The sequence below is a fragment of the Cetorhinus maximus genome, chromosome 10, assembly GCF_964194155.1.
Source record: "Cetorhinus maximus chromosome 10, sCetMax3.hap1.1, whole genome shotgun sequence".
Lineage (NCBI taxonomy): Eukaryota > Metazoa > Chordata > Chondrichthyes > Lamniformes > Cetorhinidae > Cetorhinus > Cetorhinus maximus.
The window spans coordinates 24,513,705-24,538,265 of NC_135888.1; the positions used below are offsets into that span (position 1 = coordinate 24,513,705).

Genomic DNA, 24,561 nt, shown 5'->3' on the forward strand with positions numbered 1-24,561 from the left:
TGTGAAAGGAAGTTGTGATAAATTCTTTGTAAATCATTGATTAGGCCCCAGTTGGAGGATTGTGTCCAATTCTGAGCACCACACTTGAAGGATATCAAGGCCTTGGAGAGGGCGCGGAGGAGGTTCACCAGAATGATTCCAGGGATGGTAGGGTCTTCCATTATCTGAAGAAGATGAGGTTGTTTGCCTTGACACACAAAAGATTAAGGAGACTTTTAATAGAGGTGGGGGGGTTTTGATAGAGTAAACGAGGAGAAACTGTTTCCACTGGCAGGAGAGTCAATAACGAGAGGGACACAGATTGAGGAGAATTGGCAAAAGACCCAGAAGGGGTCCAGGGGGTGATGAGGGGGGAAAAATGAGAATTATTTTTTTACTCCACAAGTTGCGAGATCTGGAATACGCTGCCTGAGAGGGCGGCAGAAGGAGTTTCGATAGTAATTTTCAAAAAGGAATTAGATAAATACTTGAAAGGGAAAATTTGCAGGGCTATGGGGAAAGAGCAGGGGGTGTGGAAATAATTGGATAGATCTTTCAAAGTTCCAACACATGTACGATGGTCTGAACAATCTCGGTCTGTACTGTGAGATTCTATGTTGAAGGTAACCAGTGATGTTTAATGGCCTAAGATGATGAGGAATAGGAGGGAGTTACCTCATCAAGTGTAAACTTCCTTGTGCCAAGTTATAAATGAACCAGTGGAGCTCTGGACTTCATAAACTTTGACAAACCAGTTGAGTGCCCCAGGTATTTCATTTAACTGTTGCTCGTGGCTGTGTAAACATGTCTTGTAGTTCTTATCTTGGACGCTTGCTAATGCTACCTCCCTCTCTCTCTCTCTCTCTCTCTCTCTCCCCCCTCCCCAAAGGGGTGATGCCATTTCATATGCCAGGCTCCAGGACAGGAAAATGGCCGATGAGGAAAAACAGTCGGGAACAATCCGCAGCGAGACAGCAGAACACTAAAAGGACCGTAACATGTTTTACAGTGTGCAGCTGCAGGTTGACAAATTGACTTTATCTATATTTATATATGTTTAATCTACAGAGAGGAGTGAACTCTAGAGGGAGCACTCTCTTTGTTCAATGTGCAATTGATGGTTCAACTGGACAAAAACTGACAGCTCTTTTTAATGATGGCGTTTTTTGTACTTTTTCTTCAATCATGTGGGTTTGCGTTTGAAGCTGTGGTTAACCCCATTACTGACTATAAATCACTCGGATTTCAAAGGTTTTTTTGTATTGTAACTGCAGCAGGTGCAATTGGAGCCACATGACATTGAGAGACAGATGATTCCAGCAGCAGCTGTGAACTTCGCACCACTGGAGTTTTCATGGTACTACATCAGTAATAGGATTTGGCTCATGGCTGCAGCTGTACTGCCAGTATCTTAAAGCACAGTTTAATATAGAACTTATTGCTGTTTACAGATATTTTAAATCTGGGTCGGAGGGGGCCTTCATTAAAAATTGGTTATTACACTGGGGATTTCTCTTCTGCCCCCACCCCCCACTCTTCCACTGGGGGAAGTTGCACAATTTTATCCAGTTCCGTGAAAGCAAAATACTGCGGATGCTGGAAATCTGAAACAAAAACAAAAAATGCTGGGAAAACTCAGCAGATCTGACCACATCTGTGGAGAGAGAAACAGAGTTAACGTTTCGAGTCCGTATGACTCTTCTTCAGAGCTGCTGAGTTTTTCCAGCATTTTTTGTTTTTATTATCCGGTTCCACTCATTCAGAATCTGCCTCATCTGACATTCTGACCTGTAGCTGCTCAAATTTAAATAGGAGGGAAAGGGAATACAGACACCAGCAATGTGGAAATTGTGCATGAGCCTGAATTAGCAGCTCAAGCTGAATCTTTCCCACAGTCAGCAGGGCATCGATGATCCTTCGATCTTCCCCAGGGAGCAGACTTTTCTACACTCCAGTGCTGTGCTTTCAATTACACCGAATGGGACTCCTAGAGGAGACTTTAAATACTGGTGGGCAGATCACTGGGAATATCCTCAAGTCCAACCTGATGTGAATGATGAGGTGTTGCACCTCTTTTGTAAATTTTCCTGTAGATTTTGAAAGTTGTCTGCAGTGAGTTACAGTGAAGGGTCCAATGCCCTATCTACTGACATAGGGGCAGCAAATTGAGTACCTCATTCTTTAAACTGCGTTGCTGTTACCCATCGTGGTGTAAACTTTGATGGGTAATTTGCTATGGTCCTCCTGAGTGAGAGGCCAGGACCCGGAGCAGAGACCAGGTAGAGTTTGCCTACACTGCCTCGTCTGTTTAAGGGCTACAAACCTATCATGCCTGGTCCCAATCCCTAACAGCCCAATGTGGCACCAAAGTGACCTGAACTGTATGTCTAAACATTTTTGATTATACAGGCGCTGATTGTTAGTGATTTCGGAGGGAGTAATGCAGAGGATCAGAGTAGGTCCCTACTGAACCTAACCCATGGTCTGGCACAGCCTGATAACAAACATCAGCTGGATTTTCCTTTTGAATGTGGGTTTAGTGCTGTGAAATGGACACCCAGAGCAAGTTAAGCTGCTGTTCTGTGGAGCGGGAGCATTCTAACACTTAGAAACTCCAGGAGATTTCCCCACTGGTGCTCTTGTCATAAATGCACCTGTTAATCACTTTATTGAAGTACCTTGGGATGCTTTGTTATGTCATTCACGCTCTGAATACATACAAGTTGCTGCTCTTGTATCAAATCTACACTTGCCCACTGGTTTGGAATGAACACACTGAGGATCATACCAGTTAGCAAGTCGTCCCATCTAATTGAGATTAATAAATTTAGCTTTTAATCAGGTTGTGACAGGAGTTTTACCATGTCTGATGTGACCAATATCGTGTGGGGTTAACTCCCCTGAAGAGCCTTGTGCTGTAGATTGGATATGTATCCAGAGTTAATTTATATAAGACCATGTACTGTGTGTGCTTTGAAGGTGAAACTCTGTTCCAAGCAGGGTGTTTAATTGTTTTATAGTCACGGAAATTGAGAGAGCTTGCTGAAGTCCCACTGTGCAGGGTAGCACAGGATTGTAAGGGGTAAGCGTGCAGAAGAATACTTTCAACATTTGGTATCTTTGTCTGCATGGCACGTTGTGTTTATGCAGACGACAAAAACCGGTCGTTGAGCCCCAGCAGTCTGTGTCAGCATTGCCCCTCCACATGAGCAAATAGTTCTCATAGTTGAAGAGGTCCATAACCAGGGACCATACCTTTTGGGTTAGAGGTTTAGAAGGGATTCAAGGGGAAATTTTTTCATCCAAAGAGTGGTGGGGATCTGCAACTCATTGTCTGAAAGGGTGGTAGAGGCAGAACATCAATACTTAATACATACTTGGATATACACTTGAAGTGCCGTAACCTACAGGGCTATGAACCGAGAGCTGGAAAACAGGATGAGGCTGGATGACTACTTGTTGGCTAGCACAGACACAATGGGCCGAATGGTCTCCATCTGTGCTGTACGTTTCTATGATTTTTAGTGATTCTCATTTACACTCCCTGCTCTCTCTTCCTGTCACCCGCCTTTCCTTCATTCTCCCCACCCTCCCCAATCCAATTTTGAATGTTAACACAGTTTCTGTCTCAACCACTAACCCTGAGAGTGAATTCCACAACCTCACGACACTCTGTGAAGAAGTTTCTCCTGCTTTCTGGTCTAAAGCTGTTAATGTTTCACCGTGTCAACAGCCTTCAATGACCGGAACAGACTTGTCTACTCTGTCCCATCCTTTCGTAATGTTAAAAACTTTATTATGTTGCCCTGTAACCTCGGGGTCTAACGAGAAATCCCAATTTCTCAACTCTATCTTTAGCATTTATGTTTCCACATACCCAATAACACCCTGGTGAATCTGTACTGTACCCTCTTAAAAGCCTCAATATCTTTCTGATAAAGTGAAGCCCAGTACCACACACAGCTCTCTAGCTGAAGCCTTAAGATTTTATATGGACTCGTCATTACCTCTTGAATTTTATATTCTATTTATTCATTGGCTGCTAATTTTGCTGCAGTGCCTTTTGTGGTTTTGAGCAGCAGGGTGAACACTATAACACTGGTAGTGCTGAAACATCTAATCTGTGCTGGGAAGTCTCCTGTTTTGATGTTTAAGAGTTGTGGCTGATTAGCCCCTGCTGGATTTTACCCTTCAGTTTGTGGCTCAACTTTACTGTTCCAATTACCTGCCACTGGAACTATCCTAGGAGAACATGCTCTGTTTTAAACAGAGCCAACAAGAATGGTCTCAGATTGCTCCTCTCATGAGTTACTCTGTCTTGGCTGGACAACAGAGAAAGGTACAACTAATGCCTCCGAGCTAAATGGGAGAAAGTCACCTGAGGCTCCCATTCCTGAACACTCTCAAACTGGGGACAGCTGTGATTTCCACTGCTCTCTCAGCAGTATTGCAATGTCCTGTCAATACTCAGTCCCTAGGTTCTCATGGGAAGTGGACATTGGGCTGAGGGACCAGTTCAGTGCTTATACAACTGAGAGCCAGTGTGGTGGGGCAAAGATTGGCCGAAAGAGGTAAAATAATAGAGGGATCTGCGTGGATTGTGCTGAATGACCCTGGCAACACTTTTTTTGACTTTTGTATTCCTCACTTATCAAAAGATCAATCTTTGCAGCTGCTGATAAATTATTTCGTATTTCTAAAGGTTTAATATCCTAAGCTAGTCATTGTTTATATAGAGCAAGTCTAATTTAAATAGAATGTGTACTTTATAAAATGTGTCTGTCTAAATGGAGCATAGATACTGCAACTTGCCAAGAAGTTTGGTTTGTGTGTCTGTTCCCTGAACTGGAGTGTTTGAGGTGTTCAAACAAGTGTGTCTGAGGGTGGGTTGCTCAATGACATGGGGGTGACAAGTTGCAGTGTCTGACCCTTGTAGTAGGGTGTAGTGTTCAGTCTAGGAGTGGTAGTGGTCATTAGGGCATTTGCCTTTAAATCTCTTTGGTGGAGTACAGTCTGGGGATATTGGCATTGTGAAACAAGTGGCTCAGTCACTGATATATTGTTCGATGAAATCCTCCAGAGCTGCAATCATTCCATCAGTTTCTCCACAGGATTTGTGCTGGAAGATCATCTTGATGGGTTTCCTCTGCACTGCTGGAGAGGTGGGAGCAGCTCTGGGATATTTCCTCTGCTGCAGTTATGTATCAAGCAGTAACCAGGAGGAGAGTTCTGAGCTAGGGTGAGGAGTTGCTCAGTCTCAGTGCAGAGGCTTACTTCATTTTTGCACTTTGTCAGTGAAATTATTAGTGTCTGTTTTTGTAGAAGCTCCAATTTATGACCATTTACTGTGAAATAAAAAGGGTTTTACTCTGCCTGTCTCTTGTCTCATGTCTTTTTGGAAGTGGGATACAACATTACAGAAATTATAAGTTTTTAAAAATTCAACTCGGAAACACCAGACAAAAAGCTGCATTGCCACAAGGAAGGAAAAGCTAAAGTATCAGAAATCGACTTGTGTTCAAGCCTCAAAGTGCTGGGATACTGAGTCATTCAGAGTCGATTCAATCCCAGTCTGTAACTCACTTCCGGGAACCTTATTCTATATATAAACCACCCCGAACCCCTCGATTAGATTCCAGTCTGTAACTCATTCCCGGGTATCTGTTATTCTATATATAAACCACCCCGAACCCCTCGATTAGATTCCAGTCTGTAACTCACTCCCGGGTATCTGTTATTCTATATATAAACCACCCCGAATCTCTCGATTAGATTCCAGTCTGTAACTCACTCCCAGGTATCTGTTATTCTATATATAAACCACTCTGAACCCCTCGATTAGATTCAAGTCTGTAACTCACTCCCTGGTATCTGATATTCTATATATAAACCACCCTGAACCCCTCGATTAGATTCCAGTCTGTAACTCACTCCCGGGTATCTGTTATTCTATATATAAACCACCCTGAACCCCTCGATTAGATTCCAGTCTGTAACTCACTCCCGGGTATCTGTTATTCTATATATAAACCACTCTGAACCCCTCGATTAGATTCCAGTCTGTAACTCACTCCCTGGTATCTGTTATTCTATATATAAACCACCCTGAACCCCTCGATTAGATTCAAGTCTGTAACTCACTCCCTGGTATCTGATATTCTATATATAAACCACCCTGAACCCCTCGATTAGATTCCAGTCTGTAACTCACTCCCTGGTATCTGTTGTTCTGTATATAAACCACTCTGAACCCCTCGATTATATTCCAGTCTGTAACTCACTCCCGGGTATGTTATTCTATATATAAACCACCCTGAACCCCTCGATTAGATTCCAGTCCGTAACTCGCTCCCAGGTATCTGTTATTCTATATATAAACCACCCTGAACCCCTCGATTAGATTCCAGTCTGTAACTCACTCCCGGGTATCTGTTATTCTATATATAAACCCTCCCCGAACCCCTTGATTAGATTCCAGTCTCTCGGGTATCTGTTCTATATATAACCTGTCGGTTACATTCCAGGTGCAGGTTATTTAATAAGTGAGGGCATTGTTGGACTGTTTATACAGATACATTTCATTTTGTAACAACGATTCATACTTCAAATTATATATAAACCCAGGTTCTTTACAGATAACGTGCCCAGTATATTTACAAACCATGTAAAAGAGTTTTGCAGTTGGAAGAGATGCAAGCTTTGTTTCAGTGTAAGTTAGTTTATGAAAGCAGTCTTTAAACAGCCAGACTATCATTCACCAGCAGCAGATGTGGAGTTGTATAAATACTAGCTGCGGTCTGACATTCACACACCCTCTGTTTAGTATCAGTGATGAAGCACAAAAGGAGAAAAGCCTATTCACCCCATCCCACCTTTCGCTCCACAGGTTATGGAATTCGCCTCGATGCAGATTATAAACTGTAGCTGGCACTACCCTATCACTACCTGAAGAGACAGTGTAGAGGGAGCTTTACTCTATCTAACCCCATGCTGTACCTGCCCTAGGAGTGTTTGATGGGCACAGTGTAGAGGGGGCTTTACTCTGCATCTAACCCTGTGCTGTATCTGTCCTGGGAGTGTTTGATGGACACAATGTAGAGGGAGCTTTACTCTGTATCTAACCCTGTGCTGTATCTGTCCTGGGAGTGTTTGATGGACACAATGTAGAGGGAGCTTTACTCTGTATCTAACCCTGTGCTGTATCTGTCCTGGGAGTGTTTGATGGGCACAGTGTAGAGGGGGCTTTAATCTGCGTCTAACCCCGTGCAGTACCTGCCCTGGGAGTGTTTGATGGGGGCAGTGTAGAAGGGGCTCTACTCTGCATCTAACCCCGTGCTGTACCTGCCCTGGGAGTGTTTGATGGGGACAGTGTAGAGGGAGCTTTACTCTGTATCTAACCCCGTGCTGTACCTGTCCTGGGAGTGTTTGATGGGGACAGTGTAGAGGGAGCTTTACTCTGTATCTAACCCCGTGCTGTACCTGCCCTGAGATTGTTTGATGGAGACAGTGTAGACGGAGCTTTACTCTGTATCTAACCCCGTGCTGTACCTGTCCTGGGAGTGTTTGATGGGGACAGTGTAAAAGGTATGGAAGGGATCATTATATTTCACAGATACCTTTGGACCAGGTGAATCTGCGAAAGCGTAAACATAGTCCTTGTAGTTGAGGATTAGTCTGTCCTCACAGGTTGAGAGAGAGTTGAAGAGCTCGTAATTGTAAAACGTTATTGTTCAGCTTTCAAAGTCCGTTTCCCCGTCAACTGTTATAATTGCAGCTGGGTCTCCTTGGGTTCCGAAAACTCTCTTCAATTTGCTCTAAAGTTCTTCCTCTTGTTTCAGGAATGCAGAAAGCAGTAAATAATATAGACAGCATGGATATCACACAGAAGAACAGGAAGGGGACAGCGAGGCCAAAGCGATCCTGCAGAAGGAAAGGTGGTTTTAAATTTAATATTTTGTCCTCCTGTTATGACCCTTTCCCTTCTGAAGACACAGATTCTCACTGGCTTTCATACAGCCCTTCAAGCTTTAACCCTTATAGTCCTGGTAACCAGAATGATAGCTGGGCAAAAGGATTAAATTGTGGGAAAGAAAGATTTTTGTGACTTTCACAACTTAAGTGCTTTACAGAAAAGTAAAGTCACTGTTGTAATGTAGAAAATACATTAAATCCTGCAGCCTGCAGGATCCCACAAACAATAATGATTTAATGATCAGATAATCGGGGTTTCAGATGTCGGGGTGTTATTTGAGGGATAAATATTGGTCAGCAAGAGCTCCTCCCTGCTCACCTTTTGAAGCAGTACCATGAAATCTTTTACGTTCCCCTGAGAGGGGAAATGTGGCCTTGATTTAACATGTCACCTGAGCGGCAGTACCTCCAACAATGCAGCACTCCCTCAGTAATCCCACAGATTTGAAGTGATTTGCAAAAGAAGCAAGTGTGATGTGAGAAAAAACTTTTTCATGCAACGAGAATTCGGGTGTGGAAGGCACTGCCTGGAAGTGTGGTGGGGACAGGTTCAATTGAGACATTCAAGAGGGCATTAGATAATTATTTGAATAGAAACAATGTGCAGAGGTATGAGGGAAAAGGCAGGGCGATGGCACAAGGTCATAATGCTCATTTGGAGAGCCGGTATAAACAAGTTGGGCCGAATGGCCACTTCTGTGCCATTAAAATTCTGTGATTCTGATTCTGAATGTAATCCTGGATTATATACTCAAGTCTCTGGAGTGGGTCCTGAAACCACAACCTTCTGCCTCAGATCCAAGTGCTGCCCATTGAGCCACAGATAACACTGATGTCACACTGAGAGCAGATTACATAGACTAGGTTGTTTTATCTCGAAGAAGTTTATGGGTGACCTAATCGAGGTGTTTAAGACAATCAAGCGATTTGAAAGGGTTGATAGAGAGAAACTATTTCCTCTGGTGGGGGGAATCCAGAACAAGGGGGCAGGAACTTCAAATTCAAACCAGGCCGTTCGGGGGTGACATCAGGAATCACTTCTCACACAGGGGAGTGGAAATCTAGAACACTCTCTCCCAAAAATCAATTGAATATTATGATTAATTGGAGCTATCACGACGGAGATTAATCGATTTTTGGTTGGTAAGGGAATTAGGGATATGGAGCAAAGGTGAGAACATGGGTTTGAGTTACAGATCAGTTGTGATATAATTGGACGGTAGGGCAGGCTTGTGGGGCTGAATGGCCTCCTGCTGTTTCTGTCACATCCCTCCCACAAACAGTTATGTAATCTCCTGGGAGAGGCAACAAAAATCCAGGAGAAAACCTAGGAAGAAAAATTAGGGACTGAGAGAAAGCAGATTCTGCACACAGATGCCCAAAAGCAAACCAACCTTCACTGGCAAGAACCACTTTGTCAAGATGAATGCTGTGACCCAGCTGACAACAACACACAGGCCGGATGCCAAACCACGGACTTTAATTGGAAGGATCTCCGACATCAGCAGCCAGGTGACTGGCCCCCAGCCCAGGGCATAGCCTGTGTACAGGGGTCAAAGGTAAACAAAGTCTTCAACCAAATTGAGGCAATTGGAAAACCCAGCACATTGAGCACAAGGGCCAAAGGCAGCAAACTAAAGGACATTCCATAAGAACATATGAATTAGGAGCAGGAGTAGACCATTCGGCCCATCGAGCCTGTTCTGCCATTCAATAAGATCATGGCTGATTTTCTTGTGTTTTGATTTCCACGTTCCCATCTAATCCCCATAACCTTTGATTCCCTTGCCTAACAAGAATCTATCTACCTCTGTCTTAAAAATACTCAATGACCCCGCTTCTACCGCCTTCTGAGGCAGAGAGTTCCGAAGTTGTACAGCCCTCTGAGAGAAAAAAATTTCTCCTTATCTCTGTCCGAAAAGGGTGACCGCTAATTTTAAAACAGTGCCCCCTAGTTCTGGACTCACCCACAAGAGGAAACAATCTTTCGATGTCCAACATGTCAAGGCCGTTCAGGATCTTGTACACTTCAATCAAATCACCCTCTCGTTCTTCTAAACACCAGTGGAAATAAGCCCAGTCTGTCCAACCTTTCTTCATAAGACAACCCACTCATTCCAGGTATCAATCTAGTAAACCTCTTCTGAACCACCTCCAATGCATTTACATCCTTCCTTAAATAAGGAGACCAAAACTGCACAAAGGTGGCACATAAAAAGTTACTTCACAATATAAGTGCTCATGGAGTTGGGGGTGATATATCAGCATAGATAGAGGAATGGCTAATTAACAGGAAACAGAGAGTAAGGATAAATGAGTAATTTTCAGGTCGGCAAGCTGTAACTAGTGGAGAGGCACAGGGATCAGTGCTGGGACCTCAACTACTTATGATCCATATTAATGACTTGTATGAAAGGACAGATTGTATTGTCGCCAAATTTGCTGTTGATGCAAAGATAAGTAGGAAAGCAAGTTGTGAGGAGGATACAAAGTCTGCAAAGGGATGTAGATATATTAAGTGAGTGGGAAAAAATTGGCAGATGTAGTATAAAGTGGGAAAATGTGAGGTTTCCACTTTGGCAGGAAGAATAGCAAACCAGAATATTATTTTCATGGAGAGGGACTGCAGAATGCTGTGGTACAGAGGGATCTGGGTGTCCTTGTACATGAATCATAAGAAGTCAGCAGGCAGGTACAACAAGTAATTAGGAAGGCAACTGGAATGGTGGTCTTTATTGCAAAGGGGATGGAATATAAAAATAAGGAAGTCTTGCTACAACTGTACAGGGCATTGGTGAGACCACATCTAGAGTACTGTGTACAGTTTTGGTCTCTACTTTTTTTAAATTCATTTACGGGATCTGGGCATTGCTGGCTAGGCCAGCATTTATTGCCCATCCCTATTTTCCCTTGAGAAAGTGGTGGTGAGCTGCCTTCTTGAACCGCTGCAGTCCATGTGGTGTAGGTACACCCACAGTGCTGTTGGGAGGGAGTTCCAGGATTTTGACCCAGCGACAGTGAAGAAACGGCGATATATTTCCAAGTCAGAATGGTGAGTGACTTGGAGGGAAACTTCCAGGTGGTGGTGTTCCCTTCTATCTGCTGCCCTTCTAGTTGGTGGCAGTCATGGGAGGAATATACTTGAATTGGAAACAGTTCAGCAAAGGTTCACTATGCTGATTCCTGGGATGAAGGGGTTTGTCTCATGAAGAGAGATTGAGCAGGTTGGACCTGTACCCATTGGAGTTTAGAAGAATGAGAGGTGATCTTATTGAAACATATACGATTCTGAGGGGGGCTTAACAGGGTAGAAGCTGAGAGAATGTTTTCCCCTGTGGGGGAAATCTAGAACTAGGGGCACAGTTTAAAAATAAGGGGTCTCCCATTAAGATGGAGATGCGGAAGAATTTCTTCTCTGAGAGGGTCGTTATTCTTTGGAATTCTCTTCCCCAGAGAGCAGTGGAGGCTGGGTCACTGAATATACTCAAGGTTGAGTTAGACAGATTTCTGATCGACAAGGGGGTCAAGGATTATGGGGACATGTGGAAAAGTGGAGTTGAGGCCACAATCAGATTAGCCATGATCTTATCGAATGGTGGAGCAGGCTCGAGGGTCCAAATGGCCGGCTTCTGCTCCTATTTCTTATGATCTTACGAATATCAGACATTTTAGGAACAAAAACAAGGCATTAGGCCCAGTGAGCCCATCATTTTCAAAGATTTTCACCCCCAGTGACTGAGCTTCCTCTATCAATCCCATCCTGAACCCTTTTCCGTTGTTTCACTGACAAGTCCCCAGCACCTACACATTCGCCATGAGCCTTTGGGTGAGAAACTCGCCTTGCCCTCTTCTTATCTGACTCCAAACTACTGCATCTTTAAATTTGGTCTTGGGCATTTGAACCTTTTGGGTTGATTACAACACAATCACCTGTGTTAATAGTGCCTTCCCCACTGTCCCCATCAAACACTCCCAGGACAGGTACAGCACGGGGTTAGATACAGAGTAAAGCTCCCTCTACACTATCCCCATCAAACAATCACAGGACTGGTACAGCACAGGGTTAGATACAGAGTAAAGCTCCATCCACGCTGTCCCGATCAAACACTCCCAGGACAGGTACAGCTGAGGTTAGATACAGAGTAAAGCTCCCTTTACACTGTGCCCATCAAACACTCCCAGGACAGGAACAGCATGGGGTTAGATACAGAGTAAAGCTCCCTGTACACTGTCCCCATCAAATACTCCCAGGACAGATACAGCACAGGGTGAGTTACAGAGTAAAGCTCCCTCTACACTGTCCCCATCAAACACTCCCAGGACAGGTACAGCACGGGGTGAGATACAGAGTAAAGCTCCCTCTACACTGTCCCCATCAAACACTCCCAGGACAGGTACAGCATGGGGTTAGACACAGAGTAAAGCTCCCTCTACACTGTCCCCATCAAACACTCCCAGGACAGGTACAGCACGGGGTTAGATACAGAGTAAAGCTCCCTCTACATTGTCCCCATCAAACACGCCCAGGGCAGGTACAGCACAGGGTTAGTTACAGAGTAAAACTTCCTCTACACTGTCTCCATCAAACACTCCCAGGACAGGTACAGCACGGGGTTAGATACAGAGTAAAGCTCCCTCTATACCGTCCCCATCAAACTTTCCCAGGACAGGTACAGCACGGGGTTAGATACAGAGTAAAGCTCCCTCTACACTGTCCCTATCAAACAATAACAGGACAGGTACAGCACAGGGTTAGATACACAGCAAAGCTCCCTCTACATCGTCCCGATCAAACACTCCCAGGACAGGTACAGCACGGGGTTAGATACAGAGTAAAGCTCCCTTTACACTGTGCCCATCAAACACTCCCAGGTCAGGTACAGCATGGGGTTAGATACAGAGTAAAGCTCCCTCTACACTGTCCCCATCAAACACTCCCAGGACAGGTACAGCACAGGATTAGAAACAGAGTAAAGCTCCCTCTACACTGTCCCTTCAAACACTTCCAGGACAGGTACTGCACGGGGTTAGATACAGAGTAAAGCTCCCTCTACACTGTCCCCATCAAACACTCCCAGGACAGGTACAGCACGTGGTTAGATACAGAGTAAAGCTCCCTCTACACTGTCCCCATCAAACACTCCCAGGACAGGTACAGCACGGGGTTAGATACAGAGTAAAGCTCCCTCTACACTGTCCCCATCAAACACTCCCAGGACAGGTACAGCACGGGGTTAGATACCGAGTAAAGCTCCCTCTACACTGTCCCCATCAAACACTCCCAGGACAGGTACAGCACAGGATTAGAAACAAAGTAAAGCTCCCTCTACACTGTCCCTTCAAACACTTCCAGGACAGGTACTGCACGGGGTTAGATACAGAGTAAAGCTCCCTCTACACTGTCCCCATCAAACACTCCCAGGACAGGTACAGCACGGGGTTAGATACAGAGTAAAGCTCCCTCTACACTGTCCCCATCAAACATTCACAGTTGGACGTACCGAAAATGAGAAGCATGACACTGATTAGTGGAATGTATGTTGACCATTGTGCCATTCTGTGTTGAAGTAGATGGTCAACTGTTAAATGGTCAGTGTTCCCAATGGAAAAATTGCTGCTTGTTTGGTTATTCTTTAGCTCATCCAGTTTGCTGTAGACTCCAAGAGCCAATGCTGAGATAGACATGAGTGCACCTGGTAGGACAGAGAGAAATATGAATGAGTTTCCATGCAGCTTTCGCAGCCCTAATTGGTATTGACCCTCTGGCAATGGATAGGTTTAGGAAATGTCTTTCAGATTTGAGGAAATAAACAGACAAAGCTGTTATTCTGCCTGTACTGAGAGGCTGTTAACATGATTGAAGAAGATTCGCCAGTGCTTCCCCCACAACCTGCCCACCCATCCCAAGAAAAGCCATGGAATGCTTCTTTCTTAATACCCATGAGAGGGCACAGATATGGGATTATTGACAATAAAGCTAAGGAAGGAGATGAGGAGAATTTCTTTTTACACAGCGAGTTGTTGTGACCTGGAATGCACTGCCTGACAGGGCGGTGGAAGCACATTCAATGGGAACTTTCAAAAGGAATTGAATATATACTTGTAAAGGAAACATCTTGCAGGATTATGGTGAAAGAGCTGGGGAAGGAGTGGGACTTATTGGATAGGTTCTTCAAAGAACCGGCACCAGCACGATGGGCCCAATGGCTTCTATCTGTGTTTATGTTACCCTGTGACTATAAACCTGATGTGGCATGAGCAATACTTTGGAAGATACAGCAGTGTGGTGGTGATGTTACTGGATTAATTAACCAAATGATGTGAGTTCCAATCCCATCATGTGAAGTTTGTGAATTAGAATTCAGATTAACAACTGGAGACATAACCAGGAAGCGATCAGATTGTGTGAAAGCTCACAGGTCCTTCAGGCATGGAAATCTGCCATCCTTACCCAGTGTGTGAATTCAGACCCACACCACACCTAACCAACATGGGTTACTCTTAATTGCCCTCTGAAATGGCCACTTATTTTACGGCAAACCCACTATCAATGGCTCAGCACCAATTTCTCAGGGCAACTAGGGATGGCCTTGCCAACGATGCCCGCATGTTGAGAACTAATTTTTAAAAATACAGTCCCGGGTTCCACTGATAGTCAGAATCTGACGGAGTTGGGCTCAGAGTACTGCAGGAATGGGCTCGGAGGTGTGTTGACTCCCTGGGCTTTTGGTTGTGTGTGACGAGCAGGTTTTGCACCGATGTGCTGTGGAAATTTTAACCTGCTCATAATCTCTTCCTCGTTTGATACCCACACTGTATCCGGCCTTCCCTCTGATTGGAGTGTTGTAGAAGCCTACAGCACAGAAGGAGGCTATTTGTTGAAAGTGCTGCCAACCCCCAAGACCCAGACAGAGTCCATAGGCTATTAGACCTTGCAGCTATGCCTTGCCCTGCCTGGATGGTAATCAGGAGCAGGAACGTCAGTTGATTTTCCTCTGAATCTAACCCAGGGTGGCAACCCCCCCACCCCCGTCTGCGCCCTCAGCTAACTCAGCACAGCCCGGAGATGGAATCTGGTCTCCCTTCTCCACCGTCTGCTCTGCTCACTGAGCCACCGAGGAAGACAAAGCGATTACATTTTGACAAGTTAAAGCTCCTGTCCCTCTCTACCTGACAAAAAGAGAAGTTTCCGTCTTCCAGCTTTGTCCATCAGCCAGGCAGCAACACAGACAGAGAGCAAACGGACCAGCCCAACAATCGCTGCATCGTAGGAACCTGGCTAACAGAAAAAAAACTTCCATTAGTGCATGAGAGAGAGAGAGGTGGGGAGATAGAGAGTGAGAAGATAGAGAGAGACAGAGTGAGAGGAGGGAGAGAGATAGAGAGTGAGAGGACAGACAGAGACAGAGTGAGAGGAAGGAGAGAGATCGAGAGTGAGAGGATAGAGAGAGAGACTGAGTGAGAGGAGGGAGAGAGATAGAGAGTGAGAGAACAGACGGAGACAGAGAGAGGAAGGAGAGAGATAGAAAGTGAGAGGGAGGAGAGAGATAGAGAGTGAGAGAACAGACGGAGACAGAGTGAGAGGAAGGAGAGAGATAGAGAGTGAGAGGGAGGAGAGAGTTAGAGAGTGAGAGGGAGGAGAGAGATAGAGAGTGAGAGGATAGAGAGAGACTGAGTGAGAGGAGGGAGAGAGATAGAGAGTGAGAGGATAGAGAGAGATAGAAAGTGAGAGGATAGAGAGAGACAGTGTGAGAGGAGGGAGAGAGATAGAGAGTGAGAGGACAGACGGAGACAGTGAGAGGAAGGAGAGACAGAGAGTGAGAGGGAGGAGAGAGATAGAGAGTGAGAGGATAGAGAGAGACTGAGTGAGAGGAAGGAGAGAAATAGAGAGTGAGAGGATAGAGAGAGATAGAAAGTGAGAGGATAGAGAGAGACAGTGTGAGAGGAGGGGGAGAGATAGACAGTGAGAGGATAGAGATTTCCTCTCTCTCATTAACCCAGGGGTATTGAGAGATTTATAGTTTCTCCTACTCACACCCTAGCTGAGATGAGCTGACACCTCAGAGGCCAGGAATGAAAGTTGGAGCATGCCTTTTCACTGCCATACTGGGAATAACTCCATGTCTTGCATTCATTTAACTACTACAGGGCTGCTTGGGTCTAACATATTCTCCCAGCTGGTCAATACAACTTGATGCTGAATAAGTGATACTCTGTAGTATTTGACACGTTTTGAGTATGATAGTGACATAGTTATGTCACTGGGACCATCAGGCCTGGACTAAATATCCAGGGAATGAGAGTCCAAATTCCACCTCGGGACAGTCTGAGAATTTGAATTTGGTTTAAAACTCTGGAAATAAAATGCCGGTCTCAGTAAAAGTGGCCACGAAGCTGTCAGATTGTGGTGAAAACCCAGCTGGGTCACTAATGTCCCTGAGGGAAGGAAACCTGCCGCCCTTACCCAGTCTGGGCCTGTGTGTGACTCCAGTCCCACACCAACATAACTGACCCCTAACTGACCCCCTGAGATGTCTCTCAGTTGTATTAAAAAGGAAAGACTTACATTTCTATAGCACCTTTCACCACATTGGGACATTCTAGAGTGCTTTACAGTTAATGAAGTAACTTTTGAAGTGTAATCTCTGTCGCAATGTAGGAAACATGGCAGCCAATTTGTGCACAGCAAGCTCCCACAAACAGCATTGTGATAATAACCCAGATGATCTGTTTTTATGATGCTGATTGAGGGATGAATATTGGCCCAAGGACACTGGGAGAAACAATGCCCTGGTCCTACTTCCATCAGGTCTTTCTCATCCACCTGAGAGGCCAGAGGGGCATTGGCTTTAATCTCTCCAAAAGGCCTTATTGGTTCAAGGTGGCACCTGGCACCACTTTCTCAGGGCACCTGGAGGTGGGTAATAAATGTCGACCTTGCCAGTGACAACACTGTCTGGAGAATGAATGCCTGTTTGGAGTGCTGCACTGCAACTTACCAGCACGACAGACATACTGTCAAAGATACTCTGCATGTTGACCAGGATGACTGTGATTCCACTGAGCTGCTGAAACACCCTCATAAAGACAGCAATCAGTACCGGTTTGTAGATGTAACGCTGACGTAGGTCAGAACAAGATATCTGGTTGTCCTGCATGAGGGGTAGAGCCACAATCTCACATTGCACCAGAATACACATTACAAAGACAGGCTGCATTCCTACAAAACCATTCATACTCTTGGGACATTTCAAAGCAATTGAGAGCCAATGAAGTACTCTGGAAGTGTAGTCACTGCTGTAAAGCAAGAAACATAGCAAATAATATAGACATAGCAAGACACCACAAGAGGCAATGGGATAGTGGTCAGCCATTATTTAAGTGATAGATATTGGTCATGGTTTCCTTCAATGAGTTTTTTAACATCTACCCAAATGAGTAAAGGCAGCCTCAGTATAATATCTTATGTGAAAGAGTACAGTTCCAACAGTGCAGCGCTCCCTCAGCACTGACCCTCCAACAGTGCAGCGCTCCCTCAGTACTGACCCTCCGACAGTGTGTCAGCTGTGGCTCAGTTCATAGCACCCTCGCCTTTGAATCAGAGGGTTGTGGGTTCATGTCCCACTCCCGGAAAAAACCAAGAACTGTGAATGTACTCGAAAGAGTTGCAATCTGTGACTGTTGATAACTCGAAAGAATTGTGCCTGGGAACATTAGCAGAAACTCCCTCCAAACCCAAAGGATTTGCTTTGGTTTCAATTCGACTGACCCTCCGACAGTGCAGCACTCCCTCAGTACTGACCCTCTGACAGTGCAGCATTCCCTCAGTACTGACCCTCCGACAGAGCAGCACTCCCTCAGTACTGACCCTCTGACAGTGCAGCACTCCCTCAGTACTGACCTTCCGACAGAGCAGCACTCCCTCAGTACTGACCCTCTGACAGTGCAGCGCTCTCTCAGCACTGACCCTCCGACAGTGCAGTGCTCCCTCAGCACTGACCCTCCGACAGTGCAGCACTCCCTCAGTACTGACCCTCTGACAGTGCAGCATTCCCTCAGTACTGACCGTCCAACGGAGCAGCACTCCCTCAGTACTGACCCTCCGACAGTGCAGCACTCCCTCAGTACTGACCCTCTAACAGTGCAGCACTCCCTCAGTACTGACCCTCTAACAGTGCAGCGCTCCCTCAGTACTGACCCTCTGACAGTGCAGCGCTCTCTCAGCACTGACCCTCCGACAGTGCAGTGCTCCCTCAGCACTGACCCTCCGACAGTGCAGCACTCCCTCAGTACTGACCCTCTGACAGTGCAGAATTCCCTCAGTACTGACCGTCCGACGGAGCAGCACTCCCTCAGTACTGACCCTCCGACAGTGCAGCACTCCCTCAGTACTGACCCTCTAACAGTGCAGCACTCCCTCAGTACTGACCCTCTAACAGTGCAGCGCTCCCTCAGTACTGACCCTCTGACAGTGCAGCACTCCCTCAGTACTGACCCTCTAACAGTGCAGCACTCCCTCAGTACTGCACTGGGTGTGTCAGTCTGGATTTTGAGCTCAAGTTCCTGGACTTCTGCCTCAGAGGCGAGAGGCTGCCTTCTGGATTAAGTCAACAGGGATTCCAGTCACTTCCTCATTCCGGTCCACTGATGGGTGTGAGGGGGGATCGCCCTTGGCTCTGCTGCCCCTCCCATAGTCAAAATCCCTGGCAACACTCACTATACCAGGTTCACACTTGGCTGAGGTACCAGAGGGCGATGGTTCCCCATGGAAACTGTACCCCAACTGGGACTCAGCACTTTCAGGACATGAGGGGAGAAGGACCTAGTGAATCTGCCAATCATGTTTCAGTCTGAGATGAACAACCACTTACATTTCTGCTCAGCGACTCCTTGATCTCCTGGTACTCGAGTTGATAATTGGCCTCAGTTCCACGAAGCCAAGCCAGTGACTGCAAGGCTTCATCCCTGCGGTGTTTGGAGATTAAATAGCGAGGAGATTCTGGCATGAAGCACAGAATAATTATCATTGCAGTTGGTATAAACGCCCCAACCACAGCCAGCCAACGCCACGATAGGAACAGGTCTGAGAGGCAACAGAGATTCCACATCAACTTTACTCTCGAATCACCAACTCCTTTCACATTCAAGCACACAAACTCAATGGATCTTACTATCAGATTATAACTCAACCCCCTTCTCATTTACTCCCATTGTGGTGGGACGGGGTGGGTTTCACTCAGGGAGACTCCATGTTGCTGTGGCAACATGTGAAGGAAAGAATGTTGGAGCTATGGATAGTGATGGTAGAGGCTCCAACATTCTTTCCATCCCATGGCTGACCAGGAATCTCTCCCACTCTTACCACCTGCCATGTGTTGGAAGGATTTGCTGGTCGATAATCGACCTGTTTGGCCACGTTATGAATGTATCTTCCTTGGCCATCAAGCCCCGGAGTGGGACTTGAACCCTGAGCTTCTGACTCAGAAGCAGGGACGCCTCCCACTGCACCACAAGACCTTCCTGACTCCAATTGTACAAACTCCCAATGAATTAAACCCCTTCCCATTCACTACCATTGGACAGAATTCCTCACCCAAAGCATAGAGCAGGAGTGCTCCACAAACCAGCATGAGCTGGGGTCCAACGCCCAACCTTCCTCTCAGCTTGACCACAGATATCTCTGAAACATAAACCTGGGAGAGAGAAACAGGACATTTACAATTGGCTGCACATCAGCTGTCACTGATACCAAACTGAGAGTTCCATCGCTGTTGGAGGTTCAGTACTGACCCTCTGACAATGCAGCACTCCCTCAGTACTGACCCTCCAACAGTGCAGCATTCCCTCAATACTGACCCTCCGACAATGCAGCACTCCCTCAGTACTGACCCTCCAACAGTGCAGCACTCCCTCAATACTGACCCTCCGACAGTACAGCACTCCCTCAGTACTGACCCTCTGACAGTGCAGCGCTCCCTCAGTACTGACTCTCCGACAGTACAGCACTCCCTCAGTACTGACCCTCCGACAATGCAGCACTCCCTCAGTACTGACCCTCCAACAGTGCAGCACTCCCTCAGTACTGACCCTCCAACGGAGCAGCATTCCCTCAGTACTGACCCTCCGACAGTGCAGCACTCCCTCAGTACTGACACTCCGACAGTGCAGCACTCCCTCAGTACTGACCCTCCAACAGTGCAGCACTCCCTCAGTACTGACCCTCCAACGGAGCAGCACTCCCTCAGTACTGACCCTCCGACAGTGCAGCACTCCCTCAGTACTGACACTCCGACAGTGCGGACTGCCTCTGTATTGCACTGGCGATGTCGCCTGTATTATGTGTTCAAGTTCTTGGCCCACACTTTTTGAATCTGAGGCGTGATAATTACCCAGGGAAGAAAACTGAGTCTCCAAGATGGTCGTAATAATGATTCACCAGGTTGGATATGTCTGGCTTTTTGCGGACAGGACATACCTGGGCAGTTTTCCACCCCTGTGGGGTAGTGCCAGTGCTGTAGCTGTTTATCACCATTCCTCCACTTTCCGAACAGCACTGTGAGTGTACCTCCAGCACCGGGACTGCAGAGGTTCAGGAAAAGGTTCAACACCATCTTCTCAGGGGACAAGTGGAATTACACAATATTTACAGCACAGAAACAGGCCCTTCGGCCCATTAGGTCCAGGCTGGTGTTATAGTGTGGACCCTCTCTCCTGTATTCAGCCTCAGTGTTGCCCTCCTCTGTGACACCAACATGTCTGCTTCTCAATCTTGACAATGAGTGGATCCCCCCCAAGGGCTGAGGACAAATCCCAACCCCTCCCCCAACCCGATATGCACAGTCTTGGTTTCACCATCCTGGCATGTTATCCTTTCACGTCTTACCGGAATAGCGCCAGACACCATTCCCCCTGCGATCCCAGTCAATGTCCGGCCAAAGTCCAGCATCCACACCTCCTGGGCACTGCCCATGATGGCAAATCCAAAGACCGAAGGCACGCTGGACACCATGATGGTCAGCTTGCGGCCTAGGAAGTCGTTGAGGAACATGGTGCTCAGGCCTCCAAGTCCCACACCCAAGGTAAAGATCGACTGTAAAAGCAATGTGACACCACAGAGTCAGACAGACGATATAAACATTAGAAAAGAAATACTGAGGGGCTACTATGAACTACTGTGGGAAAGTGGGTTGAAGACAGTCAGCTCTTTGAAAGAGCCAGCATAGGCAAGATGAGCCAAATATATAATTCCTTTCCTGTCAAACTGGTGCGTCTTAGAAATAGATTTCAATACTTATTTTTCTGCTCAATGAAACAAGGGACATGAGTTGCAGGATGTGACATTAGCATCAAGGGTTAGATACAGAGTAAAGCTCCCTCTACACTGTCCCCATCAAACACTCCCAGGACAGTACAGCACGGGGTTAGATACAGAGTAAAGCTCCCTCTACACCGTCCCCATCAAACACTCCCAGGACAGGTACAACACAGGGTTAGATACAGAGTAAAGCTCCCTCTACACTGTCCCCATCAAACACTTCCAGGACAGGTACAGCACGGGGTTAGATACAGAGTAAAGCTCCCTCTACACTGTCCCCATCAAACACTCCCAGGACAGGTACAGCACGGGGTTAGATACAGAGTAAAGCTCCCTCTACACTGTCCCCATTAAACACTCCCAGGACAGGTACAGCACGGGGTTAGATACAGAGTAAAGCTCCCTCTACGCTGTTCCATCAAACACTCCCAGGACAGGTACAGCATGGGGTTAGATACAGAGTAAAGCTCCCTCTACACTGTCCCCATCAAACACTCCCAGGACAGGTATAGCACGGGGTTAGATACAGAGTAAAGCTCCCTTTACACTGTCCCCATCAAACACTCCCAGGACAGGTACAGCACGGGGTTAGATACAGAGTAAAGCTCCCTCTACACTGTCCCCATCAAACACTCCCAGGACAGGTACAGCACGGGGTTAGATACAGAGTAAAGTTCCCTCTACACCGTCCGTTCTAACTAGTTCTATTCTTCATCCTCCTAAAACATCGGTTGTTTCCTTTGCTTACCTCAAACCAGGAAGCTTTCTCAGTGTTCAGTTGAAGTTTCGGATCGGAAGAATGTTTCAGTTCTGGGATTACAGGTGAAGTATAGACCAGTGCGTAGCCAAAGCTCAGATTTCCCAAGATAGCGTTGAACACAGCCAAGTACATCCACCAATTGTGGGTTTCCCTGGAAGATAAATCCACATTGAAGCTTTCGATCTGTAGCATAACAACAGCCAGCTGCCCTGCCCAGTGGACCTGTCCTATCATTGTATACCCAGCACAGAAACAGGCCATTTGGCCCAACTGCTTTGTGCTGGTGTTTCTGCTCCACATGAACCTCCTCCCACCCCCCTCTTCCCCTCATCCTATCACCATATTCTTCTATTCTTTTCTCCCTCATGTGTTTAGCTGACTTCTCCTTAAATGTATCTATACTATTCGCCTCAACCGCTCCCTGTGGGAGTGAGTTCCGCATTCTCCCCGCTCTCTGGGTGAAGAAGTCTCTCCTGAATTCCCGATTGGATTTATTAGGGGCTAATAAATGTATTGATGGACCCTCGTTTTTGTCTTGCTCACAAGCAGTCCTATTCCTTACCTCATTCAAGTCATAAATGAAGAACTTCCACAATGAAATTTACATGCACTCCAGTGCCTGTAATGTACAAATGATGTATTGGTTTGTAATTTTAATATAATTTTAATTAACATTACCCTTCCACTACTTCCCTGTTACCCGCTGAATTGTGTTACCACACAATTGTTACATTTGCACGTTTTTAACTAGATCACTCAGCCTATATGTGAATTTTTGATTCAAGTTACATTGCAATTCAGCCTTTGAGCTGCAGAAATGTTTCTTGAATAAAATACCATGGTTATTATCAATGGAAACATTTTTTCTGCACCCACCCTATTGAATCCTTTCACAAGCTGTGGGGTCACCTCTCAGCCTTCTCTTTTCTAGAGAAAAGAGCCCCAGCCTGTTCAGTCTTTGCTGACAGTTGTAACCTCTCAGTTCTGGTATCATCCTTGTCAATTTATTTTGGATCTTCCCCAGTGCCTCTGTATTGTTTGTATAATATAGAGACCAGACCTGGATGCCGTGCTCCAAGTGTGGTCTAAGCAAGGTTCTACACAAGTTTAATCGAACTTCTCTGCTTTAAATTCCATCCCTCTAGAAATGAACCCCAGTGTTTGCCTTTTTGTGATCTTATTAACCTGTGTTGCTATTTTTAGTGATTTGTGTATCTATACCCCCAGATCCCTCTGACCCTTTACCCCATTTAGACTCGTAACTTCCAAGGAATGTGGGACATCCTTATTCCTCCTATCAAAATGCACCATCTCACACTGATCCATCTAGAAATTGAGTTGCCAATTCCTTGTCTATTCTGAATATTCATTAATATTCTATTGATGTCTTCCTATATATCATCTCAAGTGTGATCAAAGAAAAGAAAAAGGAATAGCTCTGCACAACCACAGGACAGCCCTAAGTGCTTTACAGGCAATGATGTATTTTTTGAAGTAGTGAATGTTTTAATGAAGCAAAAGCAACACACACATTTTATGCACAGAAAGATCCCACAAACAACAGTGTGATAATGGCCACGGAAGCTGCCTGACCTCTTGAGTATTTTGAGCATTTTCTGTTTTTATTTCAGATTTCCAACATCTGCAGTATTTTGCTTACATATCTCCTTCAGTGTTTCAGTGTCAAATTTCTGTTTCGGAACTCTCCTGTGAAACACCTTGGGACTTTTTACTGCATCAAGGTAGCTATATAAATACATTTCACCAGGAAAGGACAACATGCTTGGATTGGCCATATTCTAAGTCATGAGAACTTGCTGAAGGAGGTGACTGAAGGAAGATTAGAGGAATGTGGACCAAGAGGAGGAAAGAGAACGATGTAATTAGACAGCTTGAAATTGAAACTGGGAGGTTCCTACGGGCAACTGGAGAGAAAAGTACAAGCCCGCAAAGCGCGGAGAAATGAGCAGAGAACTTGCCCTTGGGCAGATCCCCGATATTACTACATAAATGCAAGTTATTGCTATTCTTATTGCTGCTAAATTTCACTTTTTTTTAAAAAAAGCATTATTTTTTTCTTGAAGATGCACTTTTTATTCTTCAAATATAGAAATTTCAGCTAACAGATTTAAAAAGGTTTTTATTTCTTACCCTGTTTGAGTCTGCTGAGTATTAATACTTCGGAAGGTCATGTATTTGCGAGGAGCCATGGTCCTGAGCAATGGGCTGCTCATGTTGGGATGAGGTGGATGCTCTCTTTGATCGAACAGCCCTGCTTTTATTCTATGTTCCTCTCTTAACTTCCTCATCAAGGGTTTTCACTGTTTGCAGAAGTGAGTCATTTTGATTAATGGGTGTTGAACCAGCTGCCTGGAATTTTTGAAAAGAGCTGATCATGTTATTAATACTATCCCTCCAGCTGATGTCTCAACTCTGCATGTGGGGAGGAACTGAATTCCTCAAACTCACTAGTGGGCTCGAGTGAGCGTGCAGCATTAAAAATTAGATTTTGCAGAACAGTTGACTGGTGGGAATA

At 45.7% G+C, this 24,561-nt stretch overlaps 2 protein-coding genes across 4 annotated transcripts in view; one reads left to right on the plus strand and one right to left on the minus strand.

Moving 5' to 3' along the window:
• The window catches only part of cacfd1 (calcium channel flower domain containing 1), a 93,628-nt gene that overhangs the window by 12,901 nt on the left and 56,166 nt on the right, over positions 1-24,561 (plus strand). Inside the window, exon 5 of one of the 3 annotated variants that reach the window (XM_078550238.1) lies at positions 869-1,001. In XM_078550238.1, coding sequence (XP_078406364.1) covers positions 869-965 — 97 coding nt within the window. In that variant the 3' untranslated portion in view covers positions 966-1,001. Of the gene's footprint in view, positions 1-868; positions 5,352-24,561 lie in introns of those variants that run through there. The other 2 variants (XM_078550237.1, XM_078550239.1) reach the window with 2 other exon arrangements.
• Positions 6,605-24,304, minus strand: slc2a6 (solute carrier family 2 member 6). Its single transcript, XM_078550226.1, has 10 exons — positions 24,177-24,304; positions 22,014-22,176; positions 20,834-21,040; positions 19,544-19,643; positions 18,822-19,033; positions 16,950-17,102; positions 15,121-15,229; positions 13,452-13,643; positions 9,345-9,490; positions 6,605-7,899 (listed from the first exon to the last, which is right to left on the minus strand). The coding sequence occupies exons 1-10, from the start codon at positions 24,257-24,259 to the stop codon at positions 7,735-7,737; spliced, it is 1,530 nt and encodes a 509-aa protein (XP_078406352.1). The 5' UTR covers positions 24,260-24,304; the 3' UTR covers positions 6,605-7,734.

Excerpts from the sequence above, each read along its gene's own strand:
- slc2a6 (XM_078550226.1), bottom strand. The coding sequence starts at position 24,259 with ATGAGCAGCCCATTGCTCAGGACCATGGCTCCTCGCAAATACATGACC. Across the intron at positions 19,034-19,543 it reads ACTCCTGCTCTATGCTTTGG|ACCTGTTCCTATCGTGGCGT; the intron begins GTGAGGAATTCT and ends GTTGCCTCTCAG. Across the intron at positions 9,491-13,451 it reads TGTCATGCTTCTCATTTTCG|GCTATGCCCTGGGCTGGGGG; the intron begins GTACGTCCAACT and ends CCCTGTACACAG.